We start from the raw sequence: 19,827 nt of genomic DNA on the forward strand, positions 1-19,827 counted from the left end.
TTTGTTTTTTTATACATCTATACATCACAGTGCACTTGGAGCAGATTTCAACCATTTCAAAGTAGTGGTCTGTCTATGAATTCAACATATTACTGAAATTCTTATTATGCATGACAGAAAAGCAAATTCACGCATAAGTTGACCTCATCGCTACCTCCTTTTAGCCTCTGTCTGAATTCAGAGCTTGAGAGTAACATGAATAGTCTTGTGCTTTCCACATAAAGCATGGTCTACGGGGGTAACCCCTACCTACCTCATCAGACCCTGTGTCCGAAGGCCGGGCCTTCTTTGGTGCAATCACAGGAGAGAGGGGCACTTCAAAATGGAGCTGTGGGGGGAACAAAGGTCAAGGGCATGGTAGGGCTACAGACCAAATAACCATCTGATAAACTACATAGGTCCTTCCTGTGTTGCCTTGCCAACCTACCATTTGTGGCTTAGTCTCTATGTCTGGATTTCAGAGATGTGCAAGCTTTGGTGACATCGGTATGACCTAGATTGAGGCACTTCTATGTACTTGGGTATAGACTGTACATTCAGTAAGACTATCCTGCACTGTGACCATCCTGCACGGGCTCTGCACTGTCTACTTTAAGTCACTCTCTCTCCTGGGAATGACAGCACCGTTGCCAAGGCGACTCACGTTGCGTGTCCAACCCAGCCGCTCTGTGTTGTAGCCCATGAGAGTCATGAAGCAGGTGACAAACAGGTTCCACTCCAGGTGTGCGCTGGGCCCCCCGGGGGCATTGTAGATGTTGTACCACTTTATCAGCACCTTCATGGCCGTTTCCTTGGGCAGGATGAAGCGCACAGCCTGGAGGCACTTCCTCACTACGGACACGAGGAAGCATATGTAAGACGGTGCACAATTACATCCATTTCACACAGAAAATTGACATTTATATGTATCAAACTTGTGCTGATTTGTATAACTTTTATTTTGTTTTTTTAAAGTGGCGTGGTTAAAAAAAAAAGATCTACACTGAACAAAAATATAAAACGCAACATGTAAAGTGTTGGTCCCATGTTTCATGAGTTGAAATAACATTTCACATAAAAGTTCCAAATTACAAGTTACAAATTTGTTTACATCCCTGTTAGTGAGCATTTCTCTTTAGCCAAGACAATCCAGCCACCGGACACCTGTGGCATATCTAGAAGCAGCTTAAACAGCAGCCACCTTGTGCTAGGGTGGATTGACCCCTTTACAGTTCACAACACACTGATGTCACGCACAGATGCGCACGACTCTTGGCTGCAGTGAGAAAGCAATCACCATCTGAGCCCATTCAACATATCCTAGATTTACCTTTTTTATTACTTCAAAACATATTTTTGGGGTTCTCACACGCTTACAAATTATGCTTTGATTCTTTCTTTAACAGTCGCTAAGACTGTATTTGGTTGTGATCTTTGTTAAATAACTATTTAGGATGCAGCAGTTGTTAGCTAGAATGCTAACGTTCATTGACATAGGCTGTAGCAAAAGCCAGCCAAAGAGCCATTTTACTGGTTGAAGTGTTTCAGTATAATGCAATTAATTTGCGATGACAAACATTATTTTAGGCAGGACATTCATACAAGCCTTAAAATCCTATTAGAATCCTAAAGTAATGTGAAATGCACTCAATACTTTTGTTGTTGTTGTTGCTGGCGTTCTATAAGAACTCCCCTGTGTTCTGCCACCACCTTGTGCGCGTCTCGTGCAGCAATGTTTGAGCAATGTCTCGTGCAGCATTGTTTGCAAACACAGAAAGGATCTTCATAAAAGGCCACTTGAAAATGTGCCGGTTTGTCAAACAACACAACAGATGTCTCAAGTTTTGAAGGAGCGTGCATGCTGGCTGCAGGAATGTCCACCAGAGCTGTTACCAGAGAATGTAATGTTAATTTCTCTACCATAAGCTGTCTCCTCCAATATCGCTTTTCGAGAATTTGTCAGTATGTCCAACTGGCCTCACAACTACAGACCATGTGTACGGCGTCATGTGAACGAGCGGTTTGCGGATGTCAACGTAGTGAACAGAGTGCCCAATGGTGGAGTTATGGTATGGGCAGGCGGGCATAAGCTACGGACAACGAACACAATTGTATTTTATCGATGGCAATTTCAAACAGAGATACCGTAACAAGGTTCCTGAGGCCCATTGTTGTGCCATTCATCCGCCGCCATCACCTCATGTTTCAGCATGTTCATGCACGGCTCCATGTCGCAAGGATCCATACACAATTCCTGGAAGCTGAAAATGTCCCAGTTCTTCCCATGGCCTGCATACTCACCAGAAATGTCACCCATTGAGCTTGTTTGCGGTGCTCGGAATTAACAAGTATGACAGCATGTTCCAGTTCCCGCCAATATCCAGGAACTTCACACAGCCATTGAAGAGGAGTGGGACAACATTCCACAGGCCACAATCAACTCTACGCGAAGGAGATGTGTCATTCTGCATGAGGCAAATGGAGGTCACACCAGATACGGCTGTTTTTCTAATCTATGCCCCCTTTTTATTTTTAAAGGCATCTGTGACCAACAGATGCATATCTGTATTCCCAGTCATGTGAAATCCATAGATTAGGTCCAAATGAATTTATTTTAAGTGACTGATTAACTTGTTGCATGTTGTGTTTATATTTTTGTTCAGTACATATATTCATTGTGCCTACATTGACATCAAATTACACGAAAGTCTGATTAGTGTCCGTGTCCTCTCCCAGGTCCACCCAATCAGACAGGTAATTAACTCCACCCGCAATCTCTAATTGGACAACAAACTCCAAAAAGGTCAAGGCAGAGCAGGAGAAATGCCATTTCATTAGACTGAGAAGTCCTGGCTTTTGGATCAATTAGGCACTAATATGTGGGAACTGGGAACAACACTACGCTGTAATCAGTAATGGTTTCACAAAACAAAAGATGTGGGGTCAAAGAGTCGAAAGTTCATGGTTTAAACAAAGACCTTAAAAAACGTACAAAAAGCCAATTAGGGTTGTAAGGCAAATACCGGTACACCCGAGTGCTCCATTTCCTCAATTACAGTGTAAAATGATACGCTATTACACTTATCTACAGCTGGGTAGAAAGATGAGCCACAGCATGTTTTACAGTACATGCATGTACTGGTGGAGAAGGCTGCTTCAGCAGAGGCTCAAATGTCGCCACCGGAAAGACGTGTGAATCATGCATGGCTTCAGTATAGGTCGCCATACATGAAGTCATTTACAAAAAAAAAGTACCCATCTTTAGATATTACTGTCACAGACTCTTCACGCACAAACGCAAGGAACCAAGGTTAATATACCCACTTACTGACTGGTACAGAAATGGTCTTATGCTTAAGCATTAATTTACCTGAACACAGACTTCCAATATATATCAGCACCACAGAGCATGTCATTGGGCAGGATAGGAACGGAGCAGAATCATCTCTCGCTCATCTATTCCCCCTTCCCACCCTCATCAACATGTCCCAGATCACCACCCCACCAAATGAGCTGGAGAATCGACACTCCAGGGCCCAATCGAATCTTTGGCTGAATAAGGGAATGGGAATCCCACCATAACAAACAGCAACTACAACTGCCTAGCGTGGAGTAGCTGCTGTGGTGATGCCTTCGTAATGCTGTGGCTTACCCAGATAGTGACTATATACATTCCATTCTGTGTGTGTACGTCATGTGGCATGCCAGGAGAAATGAGAGTGGGTGGGGTGGGGGATGTCAAGTGTGTGTAGGGGAATGGCGAGTGTGTAAGTACGAGCGAGGAACAGTGGGGTGGGGTCCCCTTAGGTTTACGTCAATGTGACAGCGGGAGGCTGGCAGCACTTAAACCCAATTTTCAGGCCATCAACGCTGGATGACTCAGCTGTGTGAGACACCAAATCCAAAACACAATATCTTGTCACACACATTGGTTTTGCACATTGTTGTGTTAAAACTTACCCATCTCTGAGGTAGCAATTTCAGGGATAGTTATCCTCAGCATTGTGCCGTTGCTTAGCTCCTACAAAAAAACAAACATATGAATCATAGGGATATAGATCATTTCACCATAAGTTAGAAATGTTTACGCGCTACCTTTCAGTCAACTCTTGCTTTGATCAATTAAATCATTTCAAATAGATGACATCAAGGGATAAAAAAAAATCAAATCAATATGACGTCATAACATATGCAGTTGGACTTTGACATTTAAAATCTTTTAAAAAAATCAAATAAAAACATCTCAAGAGGGGCTCTCTCAAAAGGGCTTGAAAATGACTGACAGGTCTGAGAGAAAAAGGTCCCTTGGCTGAGCGGCATGTCTTCACCGGTCTTGACAAAACTGCCCCTGCAGGTAGCGATGTCCACCAAGAGAATTGTAACCTTATTGGACCCAGTAAACATACTGACAGGCCTCTGGTGCTCAGTTCTGTACACAGGCTGAGCTTTTCTCCATTCCAATTCATCAAATTAAGCTGTTCAATTAGTGTCTGTTTAAAAAACATTCACCCCTGGAGGTCTAAGTACTCACATACCAACCAGCCAGACTCCACCTTTCATTCATATCAACACACACAACCACCCACCGACCCACACACATACCCAACCACCCACACACCGACCCACCCACCCACACACCGACCCACACACCCAACCACCAACCGACCTACACACCCAACCACCAACCGACCCACATACACACCCAACCACCCACCGACCCCCACACACCCAAACACCCACCGACCTCCACACACAACCACCCACCGACCTCCACACACAACCACCCACCGACCTCCACACACAACCACCCACCGACCTCCACACACACACACACCCCCAACCACCCACCCCACACACACACCCAACCACCCACCCCACACCCAACCACCCACAACCCCCCCACACACACACACACACACCAGGGTGACTCTGCTGCTGACGGGGTCTCTGAGGGCGTGGATGTAGGGTACAGACTGTTGAAAGGTGTAGTCGCCCAGCCAGGAGGTTTCGTGGTGCTTGGTGGAGCCCCTCAGCTCTGACACAGGGGAGGGCATGGCCACCTGGCCAACAGGAAGGGAGTGGAGGAGGGACAAAGAAGAACTCAGCTACCCGGGATGAATAGACACAATCAAGATAATTTGTGGCAAGTTAGGGGAAATAATCCATACACCAGCTCTACCTTCTAAAGCAATTCTGCAATGAATGCAACATATATTAAATTGATTAATCTACTGTTCGTTTCTCCCAATCTATTTCCTTAAAAAACAGACGGCACACAGTCTGAAGTTTAAATCTAATTAGAGTATTGATCAGGATCCATAATATAGTCTCCATTAGTTACTGGCTGGTCTACTGCAGACTAATACTGCAGCTTCACTCTACTGTCAATGGAGGGACGTCAGAGGGACAGCAGTTCTTCACTGTAATTCATATTGAGATTGCACCATTTCCATTACCAGTAACTACCTGCTTTCAGTTTGGTGGTTAGTTATACTCTGTCATAGCAATCTGACTTAATTTCCATGAGAGCAGCTTAATTATTTTGATGCATTCATTGCAATTGCACTTATCATTCTAATAACCAACCCAATAGATATACACCCGTCTCAGGTGTCAGTGGTACCTCCTCTAGTCTTCCTATGTGTCTCCCTGTGGCTTTGGCGGGAGTGCTCACACTGTCCATGGGGGTACTAAGGTGGGTTACGTGGTTGGACAGGCTGAAGGTGGGAGACAGGAGGCCAGGAACAAACACCTTGCTCACCTGTGGACAGAACACATTTTACCATTTGAACTTGCATCACCAATAAACACATTTAAACAGTGTGAGCACTACTTTCAAGTTACCCTTGTCACTCCAGTGTACAGAACCAAGCTTCCATTGGCTTCTAGAACTAGCATGGCATCTATATCCTGAGAGGAAAAATAACAGTTTGAGATGAGACCAAACCAATGATGTAATCATGTAATAACAGTACACAAGCCCATAGTGTATTCGGAAAGTATTCAGACCCCTTGACTTTTTCAACATTTTGTTACATTACAGCCTTATTCTAAAATTTATTTAAAAAATGTTTTATCAATATACACACAAAATCCCCTAATGACAAAGCGAAAACAAGTTTATATCATTTTTTGCAAATGTATAAAAAATTAAAATACCTTATTTAAGTTAGTATTTCAGACCCTTTGCTATGAGACTCACAGGATGGTGTCGAGGCAAAGATCTAGGGAAGGGTACGTCTGCAGCATTGAAGGTCCATAAGAACACAGTGGCCTCCATTCTTAAATGGAAAAAGTTTGGAACTAAGACTCAGAGCAATCAGGGGAGAAGGGCCTTGGTCAGGGAGGTGACCAAGAACCTGATGGTCACTGACAGAGCTCCAGAGTTCCTCTGTGGAGATGGTTTTCCTTCTGGAAGGTTCTCCCATCTCTGCAGCACTCCATCTGGTCTGATAAAACCAAGATTGAACTCTTTGGGCTGAATTTTTATTTTTTTATTTATTTCACCTTTATTTAACCAGGTAGGCTAGTTGAGAACAAGTTCTCATTTGCAACTGCGACCTGGCCAAGATAAGGCATAGCAGTGTGAACAGACAACACAGAGTTACACATGGAGTAAACAATTAACAAGTCAATAACACAGTAGAAAAAAGGGGAGTCTATATATACATTGTGTGCAAAAGGCATGAGAAGGTAGGCAAATAATTACAATTATGCAGATTAACACTGGAGTGATAAATGATCAGATGGTTATGTACAGGTAGAGATTGGTGTGCAAAAGAGCATGTCAAGCGTCAAATCTGGAGGAAACCTGGAACCATCCCTACTGTGAAGCATGGTTGTGGCAGCATCATGCTGTGGGAATGTCTTTCAGTGGCAGGGACTGGGAGACTAGTCGGGATCAAGGGAAAGATGAACTGAGAAAAGTACAGAGAGATCCTTGATGAAAACCTGCTCCAGAGCGCTCAGGAACTCAGACAGGGACGAAGTTTCACCTTCCAACAGGACAACAACTCTAAGCACACAGCCAAGACAACGCAGGAGTGGCTTCGAGTCTCAATGTCCTTGTGTGGCCCAGCCAGAGCTCGGACTTTAACAAGATCGAACATCTCTGGAGAGACCTGAAAATAGCTGTGCAGCGACGCTCCCCATCCAACCTGACAGAGTTTGAGAGGATGCGCAAGAGAAGAATGGGACAAACTCCCCAAATAAAAGGTGTGCCAAGTTTGCAGCATCAAAACCCAAGAAGAATCTATGCTTTAATCACTGCCAAAAGCTGTGTCAACAAAGTACTGAGTAAAGGGTCTGAATACTTATGTAAATGTGATTTCAGATATTTTTTATTTTATACATTTGCAAAAAAAATCTAAAAACAATTTTTGGGTCATTATGGGGTAGTGTGTGTAGATTCTTGAGGGGGAAGGAAACTATTTAATACATTTTAGAATAAGGCTGTAAGGTAACAAAATGTGGAAAAAGTCAAGGGGTCTGTATACTTTCTGAATACACTGTATGGACACAGCAACACACCATTTTACACATGCAGAATAAAGCAGTCAATAAGATAGGACCTTGACCATAATTTAAAGTACAGTATGCTTTTGATTAGTATAGGATTAAGATCTAGCCTAAAATAGCTCAATTGGGTCCTGAGAGACGTAGAATCGTTGCCACCGCTAAGGGAAACGCAAAGCAATTAGTCAAATTGACTCTACCTGTAATGGTGCTGCGTCTTTTGCAGGGATAGTGGCAACAGATGCAAAGATAAGCTGGGAAGGATTGTTGCTCTCAATGAATTTTACACATCTGTGAAGATAAACAAATCAACATGTGAGAGAGAGTGATTGACTGAGACTGAGAAAGAAAGACAGAGATAGGACACTGAAAGCTACAAAGATAAGATACGTGTTCCCTGACCTGAGCTGTTGGTGGGACTCCACGAGGAAGCACAGGTACTTGTTCTCACACAAGTCAGAGGTGATGAACACCTTAGAGGCCTGGCAGCTCATCTCCCTGTAGAAGCAGAGTGTTATTAACCTCTCTCTCAGACACACAGCATCACCTTTAAACACCATAACCTGCTTCTACACCTGCATTGCTTGCGGTTTGGAGTTTTAGGCTGGGTTTCTGTACAGTACTTTGAGATATCAGCTGATGTAAGAAGTGCTATATAAATAAATGGTTTTTGATTATAACAGCCATATATTTACTGTTCAATGATTTTTAATCTTCACCTTGTCAAATGGATATTTGCTGTGTATATGTATGTACATTTATTCAGCACAAGAATTGTCCCACAGGGACAATAAAGATCTATTTAATTGCATTCTCACACCTATGATCACATTATGCCCTACAATTATGGATTCAATGGTACTAGAAATGGCATTACAATTTCAAAAACATATTGTAAACACTGTAGGGTTGAGCGATGTCAACCATAGTCCCATCGTGAATATGTACCCATAAAACATTGTGATATAAAATGTTATCGGCCCCTATTGGCCGACCCCCATTATGGCCGCACATGACGGAGTTGTGACAGTCTGATTAGGTTATAGATCATAGAGTCTACCGTCTTCAAAACTGGATAATAATTGCCTTATATGCCTCAAAATAAAGGTGAATGACTAATATTGTTTGTCCTCCCTCTCAAAGCTGTGATTGAGAATAACCTATGCCTAGGCTAAACACTTTCATTCTTGTTATTTTTTAAAGAGTCAACTTCAGCACAACACCTTCTCAGGCTAGACTATTTGGGAAATATGCTACTGTTCATAACTTTAACGTGTCTTAAAGCTTTTATGATAGGCCTAGGAGGAGGATAGGTTATTGCCCATTTGGTTTTCAACTTGACATGGGGGAATTTTTTTCCCGGGCCCGCATAGAACATTTCTAACTTGATGAAACTGTCATTCATAGGCTATTGATACGATTTTATCCCTTTCATTGTTATTATCCTGACTACCTTACGTTTTTAGGCTATTCAAACAACTTTTTGACATGGAACTCTGTTACGTTCATTGTTTGAGCAGGAGAAAGACATGCATAAAACAATGAAAGCATAGCCTATAGCCCAAAGTCACATTCCTAACGTATCAAATGGAGAGAGAAGGGAACATAGGCTACGTTTTTTTTAAACAACTTGACAAGATAGTTAAGGAGTGTCCGTTATAAAAACCAATGAAAATGTTTAGGCTATAAGGCTATATATAGCCTGAGGCCCATGCATCTGACAGAGAAAGACAAACAATATTTTCTGGACATTTTGTGCTGCTTTGGTGGAATTCTCTGCTCTGTCTGGCCTACATTCCGCTCTTGCGTTCTGTATAGAACATATTTAATGAAATGGGCTATAGCAAAAAGGAATAGGCAAAATACTGAGGATGTCACTTCTGTGCTTCCCTGCTGTGCAATGCAAGACTGCAAATGCATCACAATTGTCATATTCGACAATGGCAATCAATCATCGACAATAGATAATGTTATCATAATATAGCCCAACCCCAAAAACACAGTGACATGGAAAGATCAGCAGTGTCTAACTGACATAAATAGTGATTAACATTATTTATTTTTTCCCCTCAATGTTATTATGGGACGATCTATCTATATATATATATATATGACTTCAAAATCAAAATCTGGTATTTTTCATCCTAGAGCTTGTTCTTCCTCTTCTTTACAAATAGTGAGCCAAAATGGTTCAGCTCTTTTATTTCCAAGACTGATCAAAACTCATATTTTCATGCGCTCGTCTCTCTGCAGCAGATACAGTTGAAGTCAGAAGTTTACATACACCTTAGCCAAATACATTTAAACTCAGTTTCACAATTCCTGACATTTAATCCTAGTAAAAATTCCCTGTCTTAGGTAAGTTAGGATCACCACTTTATTTTAAGAATGTGAAATGTCAGAATAATAGTAGAGAGAGTGATATATTTATTTCATCACATTCCCAGTGGGTCAGAAGTTTACATACACTCAATTAGTATTTGGTAGCATTGCCTTTAAAATGTTTAACTTGGGTCAAATGTTTCAGGTAGCCTTCCACAAGCTTCCCACAATAAGTTGGGTGAATTGTGGCCCATTCCTCCTGACAGAGCTGGTGTAACTGAGTCAGGTTTGTAGGCCTTAAGCCATGACTGTTGTCCTTAAGCCATTTTGCCACAACTTTGGAAGTATGCTTAGGGTCATTGTCCATTTGGAAGACCCATTTGCGACCAAGCTTTAACTTCCTGACTGATGTCTTGAGATGTTGCTTCAATATATCCACATAATTTTACTTCCTCATGATGCCATCTATTTTGTGAAGTGCACCAGTCCCTCCTGCAGCAAAGCACCCCCACAACCTGATGCTGCCACCCCCGTGCTACACAGTTGGGATGGTGTTAAACTTTTGGTATTGACCAAATACTTATTTTCCACCATAATTTGCAAATAAATTCATTAAAAATCCTACAATGTGATTTTCTGGATTTTTTTTCTCATTGTGTCTGTCATAGTTGAAGTGTACCTATGATGAAAATTACAGGCCTCTCATCTTTTTAAGTGGGAGAACTTGCACAATTGGTGGCTGACTAAATACTTTTTTGCCCCACTATATGTCGATATAAGACTCGTTTTACTGTGGATATAGATACTTTTGTACCGGTTTCCTCCAGCATCTTCACAAGGTCCTTTGCTGCTGTTCTGGGATTGATTTGCACTTTTCGCACCAAAGTACGTTCATCTCTAGGAGACAGAACGCGTCTCCTTCCTGAGCGGTATGACGGCTGCGTGGTCGCATGGTGTTTATACTTGCGTATTAATGTTTGTACAGGTGAACGTGGTACCTTAAGGCATTTGGAAATTGCTCCAAAGGATGAACCAGACTTGTGGAGGTCTACAATGGTTTTTCTGAGGTCATGGCTGATTTCTTTTGATTTTCCCTTGATGTCAAGCAAAGAGGCACTGCGTTTGAAGGTAGGCCTTGAAATACATCCACAGGTACACCTCCAATTGACGTCAATTAGCATATCAGAAGCTTCTAAAACCATGACCAAATTTTCTGGAATTTTCCAAGCTATTTAAAGGCACAGTCAACTTAGTGTATGTCAACTTCTGACCCACTGGAATTGTGATAGTGAATTAATCTGTCTGTAAACAATTGTTGGAAAAAGTACTTGTGCCATGCACGAAGTAGATGTCCTAACCGTCTTGCTAAAACTATAGTTTGTTAACAAAAAATCGAGTTTTAATGACTCCAACCTAAGTGTATGTAAACTTCCAACTTCAACTGTATATAGTGAGCAACATGTTTGAAACATCAAATCGCAATATCGAATTTCAATACATATGCAATAGTGAAAATCGCAATACATATTGTATCAGCACCTAAGTATCGTGCTATCGTATCGTCAGGTCCCTGGCAATTCCCAGCCCTAATTATAAACTAGGAGTGGTTCAACCAACTAGACCACAGAGCAGGATTCATGAATGTCGGACACTGACCTGTGGGAGGAAGCAGTCTCACTCCACAGCTGCTCGATGCATAGGTCAGGCACTATGGGCTCCATCTCCGGGACCAGCACAGACTCGTTGGCCGTGCTGTTGGGCGAGGGCAGGAAGCTGTGCCCTCTGGGGGACGATGAGTGGTACGACATGTTAAACCGTGCCGCGACCGAAAAGGAGGGTGCCGCCATGCCAGGGGAGTGGGACCGGCTACAGACGTGTCAGAAGAGCGCAGAAGAATGGTTGGTTATGGTCCATAGTGTGGTGGTTGTGAATGAGTCATGAGCTTTTGAGGGTGAATGTTTGACAGAAACTGTGTATAACCCTGTGGGACGGCAGAGATCCTGTTTACTGTATTTACATCCTCTTTGGGTATTTGACTCAAAGCCGGCACTCTGTAGCGTTCCAGAACCACAACTGAAGACCCCTGGTATAAACTCACCTGAGTGCAGCCATGCTGGAGATGCTGGGTGAATGTGTCCGTGAGTGGAGGCCTGGTGATGAGGTCATCCTGTTTTGGTTGTGCAGGGCGTGGCAATGAAAGGGTGAACCAGGCGAGTCCATCCTGGAGACATTCCTCAGGTGTGTGGTCAGAAAGCTGGGCGGCATCAGGCCTTGGGGCGTGTCTACCTGCTCCGGACACTTCAGCACTGTGGACTGCTCCTGTGGGACAGAGTTAAAGGTGAAAGGTTCAACTCAAATGATATACAAGCAACAGATTCTGTTCCAACCCCCCCAAACACAACTCATCAGAACGTCCCCACCCTATGATCAAACTAGCAATTTAGATCAGTCTGACGTGGTCCTCCCGATGGTACGCAAACAAAAAGGGGCAGGGTCCGGGTGCCATTTTCACACAGTTTGGTTGCTATAGTTTGGGTCAGAGTTGGAATATTTGTTACATTGTATTTTTTACCCCCATTTGGTCCGGTTGGTTTCCTTTGTCAAAATAACTAAACTAAATCACGTATACATGCAAGTAATTTATTGGACAAAAATGCTCACCTTAAATCCATCTATGATGTTATACTCCATGATTAGACTGAGTGTCCCAATAGTCACATTTTTACTTTTGTTGGTTTTCCAACAACATAAACAGTAAATAGGGGAGACCAGGGTGGTTGTTCCATAGGCTGGCTTTCAGAGTACTTAAGGCTCACACAGGAATGTGGATCTAGCGTTCGTCTGCCACTCATCGTGCTTTGTTTTAGGGACTACTCGCTGTAGACATATGGCTGCCAACTTTTTTCATACGATTCTAAAATGTTAGATCGGTGCTCACTTGGTTCGCTAAATTGGGTTCAGAAGTGCTAAATACACTCGGCCAGAAAACACAATTGCTGTGACTGAGCTCTTAATCTATTACTCCCAATCCAGAGTGTGCTGTGTAGCCTAATAATGTTTAAGACAAAAATGTGTGACTACTTTGCAAGAGGTCATCCACCTGGTCAATTCATGTCAGCATCTCAAATCATTGAGATAAGGGGAATTAGTGTGTTTTAATAGGTGGTGAAAGTAAAAAAAAATATATATATATATATATATATATATATATATATATATATATTTTCATTATTAGGATTTTTGTCACAATTTCAAACAGTCCATTTATATTTTCCAACGGGGCTATACATTTGGTTTTTTTGCCCCCCTCACCTGAGTAGCCTCGTTTCACTGCCAGAAATCAAATTAAACCATCTAGTGTTCAGCGAAATAACAACACAATGTCAAATACAGGTAGCCTAGTCAAATAATTAACATCCAATCACAGCAACCGTTACTCTCTTGCGGAAATTCCATTCGTTGTAGCCAAACGTAGCTGCTGATCATTCCATTTGCTCAAAAATTGATAAATGGTGAAAAAAACGTAAGGCCCACGTCCATAAAGACACATAACAGCTCTACTGGTAGTACTGCTACTACCAGCAGTACTACACCTGCAAACGACAAGTTCTTCTGCTTCCACGACCACACATCCAATGCTAGCATCAGTAATTCTAAATTTGTTGTTAGCCCAGCTAACATGGACACTGGCAGTTGTGAATCTGATGCAGCCAAAGAGCTACTGCCCCCTTACACGGTAAAGCACCGAACAGACAGGGACGTTGGACCATTGAAGAGGCGCAAATATAACTACATTGATTTGGGGTTTACTTGTATTGTGAGTAGTGCTTCAATGAAACCTCCATGCTTGCGCAGACATTTAGAAACAAAACATGCCAATTTGAAAAATAAGCCTCGGGAGTTTTTTGAGCGAGAATTAAGACGACTTTCAAGTAGTAAGACAAGTATAAAAGCAACATCCCATTAATAAGAAGGGGCTATAGTTAGGCAAGTCGGTTAAGACATCTACTTTGTGCATGGCACAAGTAATTTTTCAAACAATTGTTTACAGACAGATTATTTCACTGTATCACAATTCCAGTGGGTCAGAAGTTTACATACACTAAATAGCTTGGAAAATTACAGAAAATGATTTCATGGCTTTAGAAGCTTCTGATAGGCTAATTGACATAATTTGAGTCAATTGGAGGTGTACCTGTGGATGTATTTCAAGGCCTACCTTCAAACTCAGTGCTTCTTTGCTTGACATCATGGGAAAATCAAAAGAAATCAGCCAAGACCTCAGAAAAAAATTGTAGACCACAAGTCTGGTTCATCCTTGGGAGCAATTTCCAAACACCTGAAGGTAACACGTTCATCTGTTCAACGCAAGTATAAACACCATGGGACCAGGCAGCCGTCATACCGCTCAGGAAGGAGACGTGTTGTGTCTCAGAGATGAACGTACTTTGGTGCGAAAAGTGCAAATCAATCCCAGAACAGCAGCAAAGGACCTTGTGAAGATGTTGGAGGAAACCGGTACAAAAGTATCTATATACACAGTAAAACAAGTCCTATATCAACAAAACCTGAAAGGCCGCTCATCAAGGAAGAAGCCACTGCTCTAAAACAGCCATAAAAAAAGCCAGACTACAGTTTGCAACTGCACATGGGGACAAAGACTGCACTTTTTGGAGAAATGTCCTCTGGTATGATGAAACAAAAATAGAACTGTTTGGCCATAATGACCATCATTATGTTTGGAGGAAAAAGGTGGCTTGCAAGCCGAAGAACACCAACCCAACCGTGAAGCACGGGGGTGGCAGCATCATGTTGTGGGGGTGCTTTGCTGCAGGAGGGACTGGTGCACTTCACAAAATAGATGGCATCAAGAGGAAGTAAAATTATGTAGATATATTGAAGCAACATCTCAAGACATCAGTCAGGAAGTTAAAGCTTGGTCGCAAATGGGTCTTCCAAATGGACAATGACCCCAAGCATACTTCCAAAGTTGTGGCAAAATGGCTTTAAGGACAACAAAGTCAAGGTATTGGAGTGGCTATCACAAAGCCTTGACCTCAATCCTAGAAGCTTGTGGAAGGCTACCCGAAACGTTTGACACAAGTTAAACATTTTAAAGGCAATGCTATCAAATACTAATTGAGTGTATGTAAACTTCTGACCCACTGGGAATGTGATTAAAGAAAGAAATCACTCTCTACTATTCTGACATTTCACATTCTTAAAATAAAGTAGTGATCCTAACTGACCTAAGACAGGGAATTTTTACTAGGATTAAATGTCAGGAATTGTGAAAAACTGAGTTTAAATGTATTTGGCTAAGGTGTATGTAAACATCCGACTTCAACTGTATTTGTGCCCTGGTCCTATAAGAGCTGTTTGTCACTTCCCACGAGCAGAGTTGTGACAAAAACTCACACTCATTATTATGTTTAATAAATGTATCGTATAGTGTGTGGCAGGCTTACAATGATGGCAAAAAAAACTACATTTGAGAGTGCGCTGACCCTGGTGCTAGAAGGGGTATGCAGCTGGAGGTTGAATGTTTGAAGGGGTACGGGACTATAAAAAGTTTGGGAACCACTGGTGTAAGGAAACCAATGTGTCATTTTGTAATTATCCCTGGCCCGAGTCGGACCAATTTAAATCCACCCTTAGGGGTCGTAGATAGGCCTTTGAGTCATCACTCTTGCTATGATGAGAATTATTTACCAATTCCATTGATGCCATAAACATTACATTTTCTACCACTGAAGAACCAGTAATGGGACAGTAGTTCTTGCATGTTATCTTACATCTGGAGTGACTTTGCGCAGCGCCCACACAGAGTGTATGCACTGCACGGTGTCGTATGTCATGACTATGGAGGGCTCGCAGTTGGAGAAGACAATTTTCATGGTGCTGTCAGAGACGTACTGCACACGTGCAGCCTCGAACAGACCTGCCAGAGACACAGGAGATGAGCAATTAACAAGCCATAATGGGGCCAGCAATTAAGGTACCGGTAGTCAGCTAACAGGGCAGCCAAGGAGTGCAAGAGGGCCAACAATATGCTGGCTCCAACATTCAGGTTTCCACATCCATTATAGTTTATTTGTATGGTGGTTTCCGCCGTGCTCTTAGTAAACACAATGTCAAACAAATTGTGACAATTTCTATGTATGCGTGTTTGAGAGTCTCACCTGTAGGCCTGCACACCACTGGGGCAATCTCATCCAGAGGGTGCAGCATGCTGAATACTGTGGGAAGAGGTTCCCTGAAAACAGAGAAACAAACAGTGGTATGTTCAAAACAACCTCTACTGACACACTAGCATGAACCAAAATATATCAGAAACAGCAGGGTGTGTGCATTACAGGTTTCTGCTGTGTACCTGGGAGGACTCTGAGAAGCATCAGGTGCAGAGTTTTTGCGTTCTAATAGCAGACCAAACTTAGTAGGCCACAGATTAGAGACCTGTAAAAGGCGAGAGTCACAGGACTTAATTTCATGAAATTCTATCAAGGTGATGTTGGAGAAAAATTTGATAAACATGATTTGTCAACACTTGAATGGCTCACTAAAGAAACAGGCAGTTTGCATTTTCATTGTATCTCGTGGGAAAAGAAACATGTCCCTATTTACAGTAGAATAATGGTGGAGTCTGACGGCAGCTAGTGAGTCATGTCTTATCAAATACAACTGAACTGGTTACAAAATGTTGTTTTTTTGTTTTTTTTAATGCATCCACCAATACAAATCTGGTCTGTAAATGTGGACCCAATCAACATCAGCTAAATTAGCTACCAAGAAGCAACGTAATTTACCCTGCATGTCACAACGTAGACTGACGCAGTGTTTTTCCCGCAAATCACCAAGAAAACAAAACCAAATTCAAATCATATCAAGGACTTCGATGTGAAACAGAATCACACATAAATGCAGAGGCAGTTAATTGCATGGTGGTGTTTTTCATTGTAATCTGAAGCCTCTTGTCAGCTGTCAGTGAGCCAAATCCCTCATTACCATTGGTTAAAAAGACAATTGACTGGTCCTGGAGAATATCAATAACTGTGTAAGCAACAATAATTACTGTCCATATCTGCTGCTTCTCCTTAAGGGATTCTAACAAGGAAATTAAAACAGCCAGGTCTGGGAGACATATTTTACAAAATGTACAAATAAGGATTTTTCTAACAAATGTTCAAAGTAAATCACATTTCATCACAAGTAGTACATCACCAAATTCAACACGTAATGAACACCATGAAACGTCAAATGACAGATCATCCAGCGATGATAGCACACATTTTAGACAATGTAACAGCATACCAATCAGTGATGAACTCACCTGAAAGGGTAGAGGGGAGATAAAGTCCTTCCCTGTCACACTGTGCACATTCACGCAGCTGCTCTGGACAATACACACGGTCTTCTCCAAAATCTCCTGCTCTGGAATACAATAGAGCAAATTAACCTCTTCACAACATTACTGAGACATAAAAAAATCAAAATAAGTGTTTTAAATATACAGTACAAGTCAAAAGTTTGGACACACCTACTCATTCAAGAGCCAGCAGAAGACCCAGAGTTACTTCTGCTGCAGAGGATATGTTCATTCGAGTTACCAGACTCAGAAATTGCAGCCCAAATAAATGCTTCAGAGTTCAAGTAAGAGACACATCCCAACATCAACTGTTCAGAGGGGACTGTGTGAATCAGGCCTTCATGGTCCAATTGCTGCAAAGAAGCCACTACTAAAGGACACCAATAATAAGAAGAGACTAGCTTGGGCCAAGAAACACGAGCAATGGACATTAGACCGGTGGAAATCTGTCATTTGGTCTGATGAGGCCAAATTATAGATTTTGTGAGCCGCAGAGTAGGTTAACGGATTATCTCCGCATGTGTGGTTTCCACCGAGGCTGTGTAAGGGCTATTTCACCAAGAAGGCGAGTAATGCATCAGGTGACCTGGCCTCCACAATCACCCGACCTCAACCCAATTAAGATGGTTTGGGATGAATTGGACAGCAGAGTGAAGGAAAAGCAGCCAACAAGTGCTCATCATTTGTGGGAACTCCTTCAAGACTGTTGGAAAAGCATTCCAGGTAAAGCTGGTTGAGTGTGCAAAGCTGTCATAAAGGCAAAGGGTGGCTACTTTGAAAAATCTCAAATATATTTTGATTTGTTTAACACTTTTTGGTTGCTACATGATTCCATGTGTTATTCTGATGTCTTCGCTATTATTATACAATGTAGAAAATAGTCAATATAAAGAAACGACGTTGAATGAGTAGGTGTGTCCAAACTTTTGACTGGTAGTGTACATCAATGAGCTCTAGAATTTAATGGAAATAAATTGTGACGATGAGGATGTGGCATCGGCCTACTTACCATCTTTCTTCTTTTGTGGAAAACCAAAGTTACACCATAATGCCTGAAAAGGGAGGGAGAGAGATATTACTGGATATACATCCTGAAAAATAAGTATTTATTGATAAGCTGACTAATATCTTAATGTTGACGATGACAACAGACATGCCATATAATGTACACACAGAATATGTAGGTATGCATGTATGTTTAATATGACATGTTTAGTTTGATCTGGAACAGGATTACCTGTTGTACTGGACTGTCCACGGTAAAAGCTTTATAGACATGGGAGGCTTGACTCTTGCTCCCTTTGCTCCATATGACCATGTTTCCTGCTGCATAGAGCTCCTCATCATACTCCATCTCATCACTGTCCACACTGGAACCCTTTCTCAGCAACCAGCATTCCTGCAAACAGACACAAAATAGTGAAAACAATCTCCTTACTCGGCTTATGTATCAAACAGATCCAGCACACAAGAGAAAGCGCCTTAAAGAAAAGTATGCACCTGAAACCATAAGCCGAGTAAGGAGATCTTACTTGAACCAAAACAAAGCTATCTGACAAACATGTTATTTATCCCAGATATAGCTATACATATTTATCAGTAGCACCCTGAAAATCTGAAAGAAGATGACCAAGAGTTCCCCCCCCCCCAGTCTTACCCTCTTCTTCTCCTGTAGAGTGACCTCCTGGAGGGAGCCCACCAGACCGGCTGCTCCATCTGAGGACCATAGCTCAGAGGCTGGCTGCAACTGCCGGAGCTGCAGGTTCACAGCGTTTGGGTGGTTCTTGCAGTGCTCACGGCCAAATGGGCCAAACGACTGCAATTCCCCTGCGGCTATCATTGTGGCTCTCTCTTCATAGACGTTCGACATGAGTTCCAGATATCAGCATTATTTCTGAGCGAGAGAGAGAGAGAGATAGTGTATGTTACTGCATGAATTCAAATACATTATAAACATCTGACAGTACATCACTTAGCGATATCCTGGTACACTTCACCTGTAGAATGCTGTGAAATACTTCGAAAATCCAATGAGACCAGTGATGAGGCAGAGTGTTCACCAGACTGAAGGGATGCTCAGGTCTGGAAACTTGAGTGAAATGACATGACAACACGTTGGTCAGAATCAAGAAGTTATACTAACGTTAGTTGGGCAGCTCATTGTGAGTTGTTTATTTTGGTAGCCAACTCAACTGCTAACTTAGGTAGAACATGCTCAACGGCAGACACGTAGCTAACTATAACAACAACTTAATAGCTAGATAACTATTAAAATACTGCAGCTAGCAATAGCCTTGAATGTAAGAAAATATTTGTAGCTAGCTACTGTCTGTGGTCATCATTATTTTTGTTGTATCACGACTTAAGCTAACTTGCTAGCAATCCATTGGCTTGAAGCTAGGCTAGCCGGTTAACTATTTCAGTAGCAAAACGTTCAGCATGAAAGATTCACGTTATAACAGAATGCTAATATTAGCTGGACACGCTGCGTAAACTTCAAATACACATATAAATAACGTTGAGTGTCGCATCTTTGTGTCTGGCTAACTAGCTAGCAACCATGTTTAGATTAGCATACTGTCATACATGCAGTGTCTAGCTGGCTAGCTAACGTTAGCTAGCTAGCATACTACCGTGGCACAGGC

General features: G+C 42.1%; 1 protein-coding gene across 2 annotated transcripts in view; it reads right to left on the reverse strand.

The window, feature by feature from the left end:
• The window catches only part of LOC110502583 (anaphase-promoting complex subunit 1), a 55,684-nt gene that overhangs the window by 35,483 nt on the left and 374 nt on the right, over positions 1-19,827 (reverse strand). For both annotated transcript variants that reach the window (XM_036960177.2, XM_036960176.2), the window contains exons 2-19: positions 19,180-19,271; positions 18,840-19,076; positions 18,420-18,581; positions 18,192-18,234; positions 17,147-17,247; positions 16,190-16,272; positions 15,999-16,072; positions 15,612-15,757; positions 11,915-12,135; positions 11,473-11,682; positions 7,897-7,992; positions 7,695-7,785; positions 5,824-5,889; positions 5,603-5,740; positions 4,899-5,039; positions 3,940-4,000; positions 644-831; positions 254-328 (exon numbers count right to left, since the gene is read on the reverse strand). In XM_036960177.2, the coding sequence (XP_036816072.1) occupies positions 254-328; positions 644-831; positions 3,940-4,000; positions 4,899-5,039; positions 5,603-5,740; positions 5,824-5,889; positions 7,695-7,785; positions 7,897-7,992; positions 11,473-11,682; positions 11,915-12,135; positions 15,612-15,757; positions 15,999-16,072; positions 16,190-16,272; positions 17,147-17,247; positions 18,192-18,234; positions 18,420-18,581; positions 18,840-19,052 (2,109 nt within the window). In that variant the 5' untranslated portion in view covers positions 19,053-19,076; positions 19,180-19,271. The remainder of the gene's footprint in view (positions 1-253; positions 329-643; positions 832-3,939; positions 4,001-4,898; positions 5,040-5,602; positions 5,741-5,823; positions 5,890-7,694; positions 7,786-7,896; positions 7,993-11,472; positions 11,683-11,914; positions 12,136-15,611; positions 15,758-15,998; positions 16,073-16,189; positions 16,273-17,146; positions 17,248-18,191; positions 18,235-18,419; positions 18,582-18,839; positions 19,077-19,179; positions 19,272-19,827) is intronic.

This window comes from Oncorhynchus mykiss, chromosome 23 (genome assembly GCF_057628025.1).
Source record: "Oncorhynchus mykiss isolate SJ-2025 chromosome 23, ASM5762802v1, whole genome shotgun sequence".
NCBI classification, from domain to species: Eukaryota; Metazoa; Chordata; class Actinopteri; order Salmoniformes; family Salmonidae; genus Oncorhynchus; species Oncorhynchus mykiss.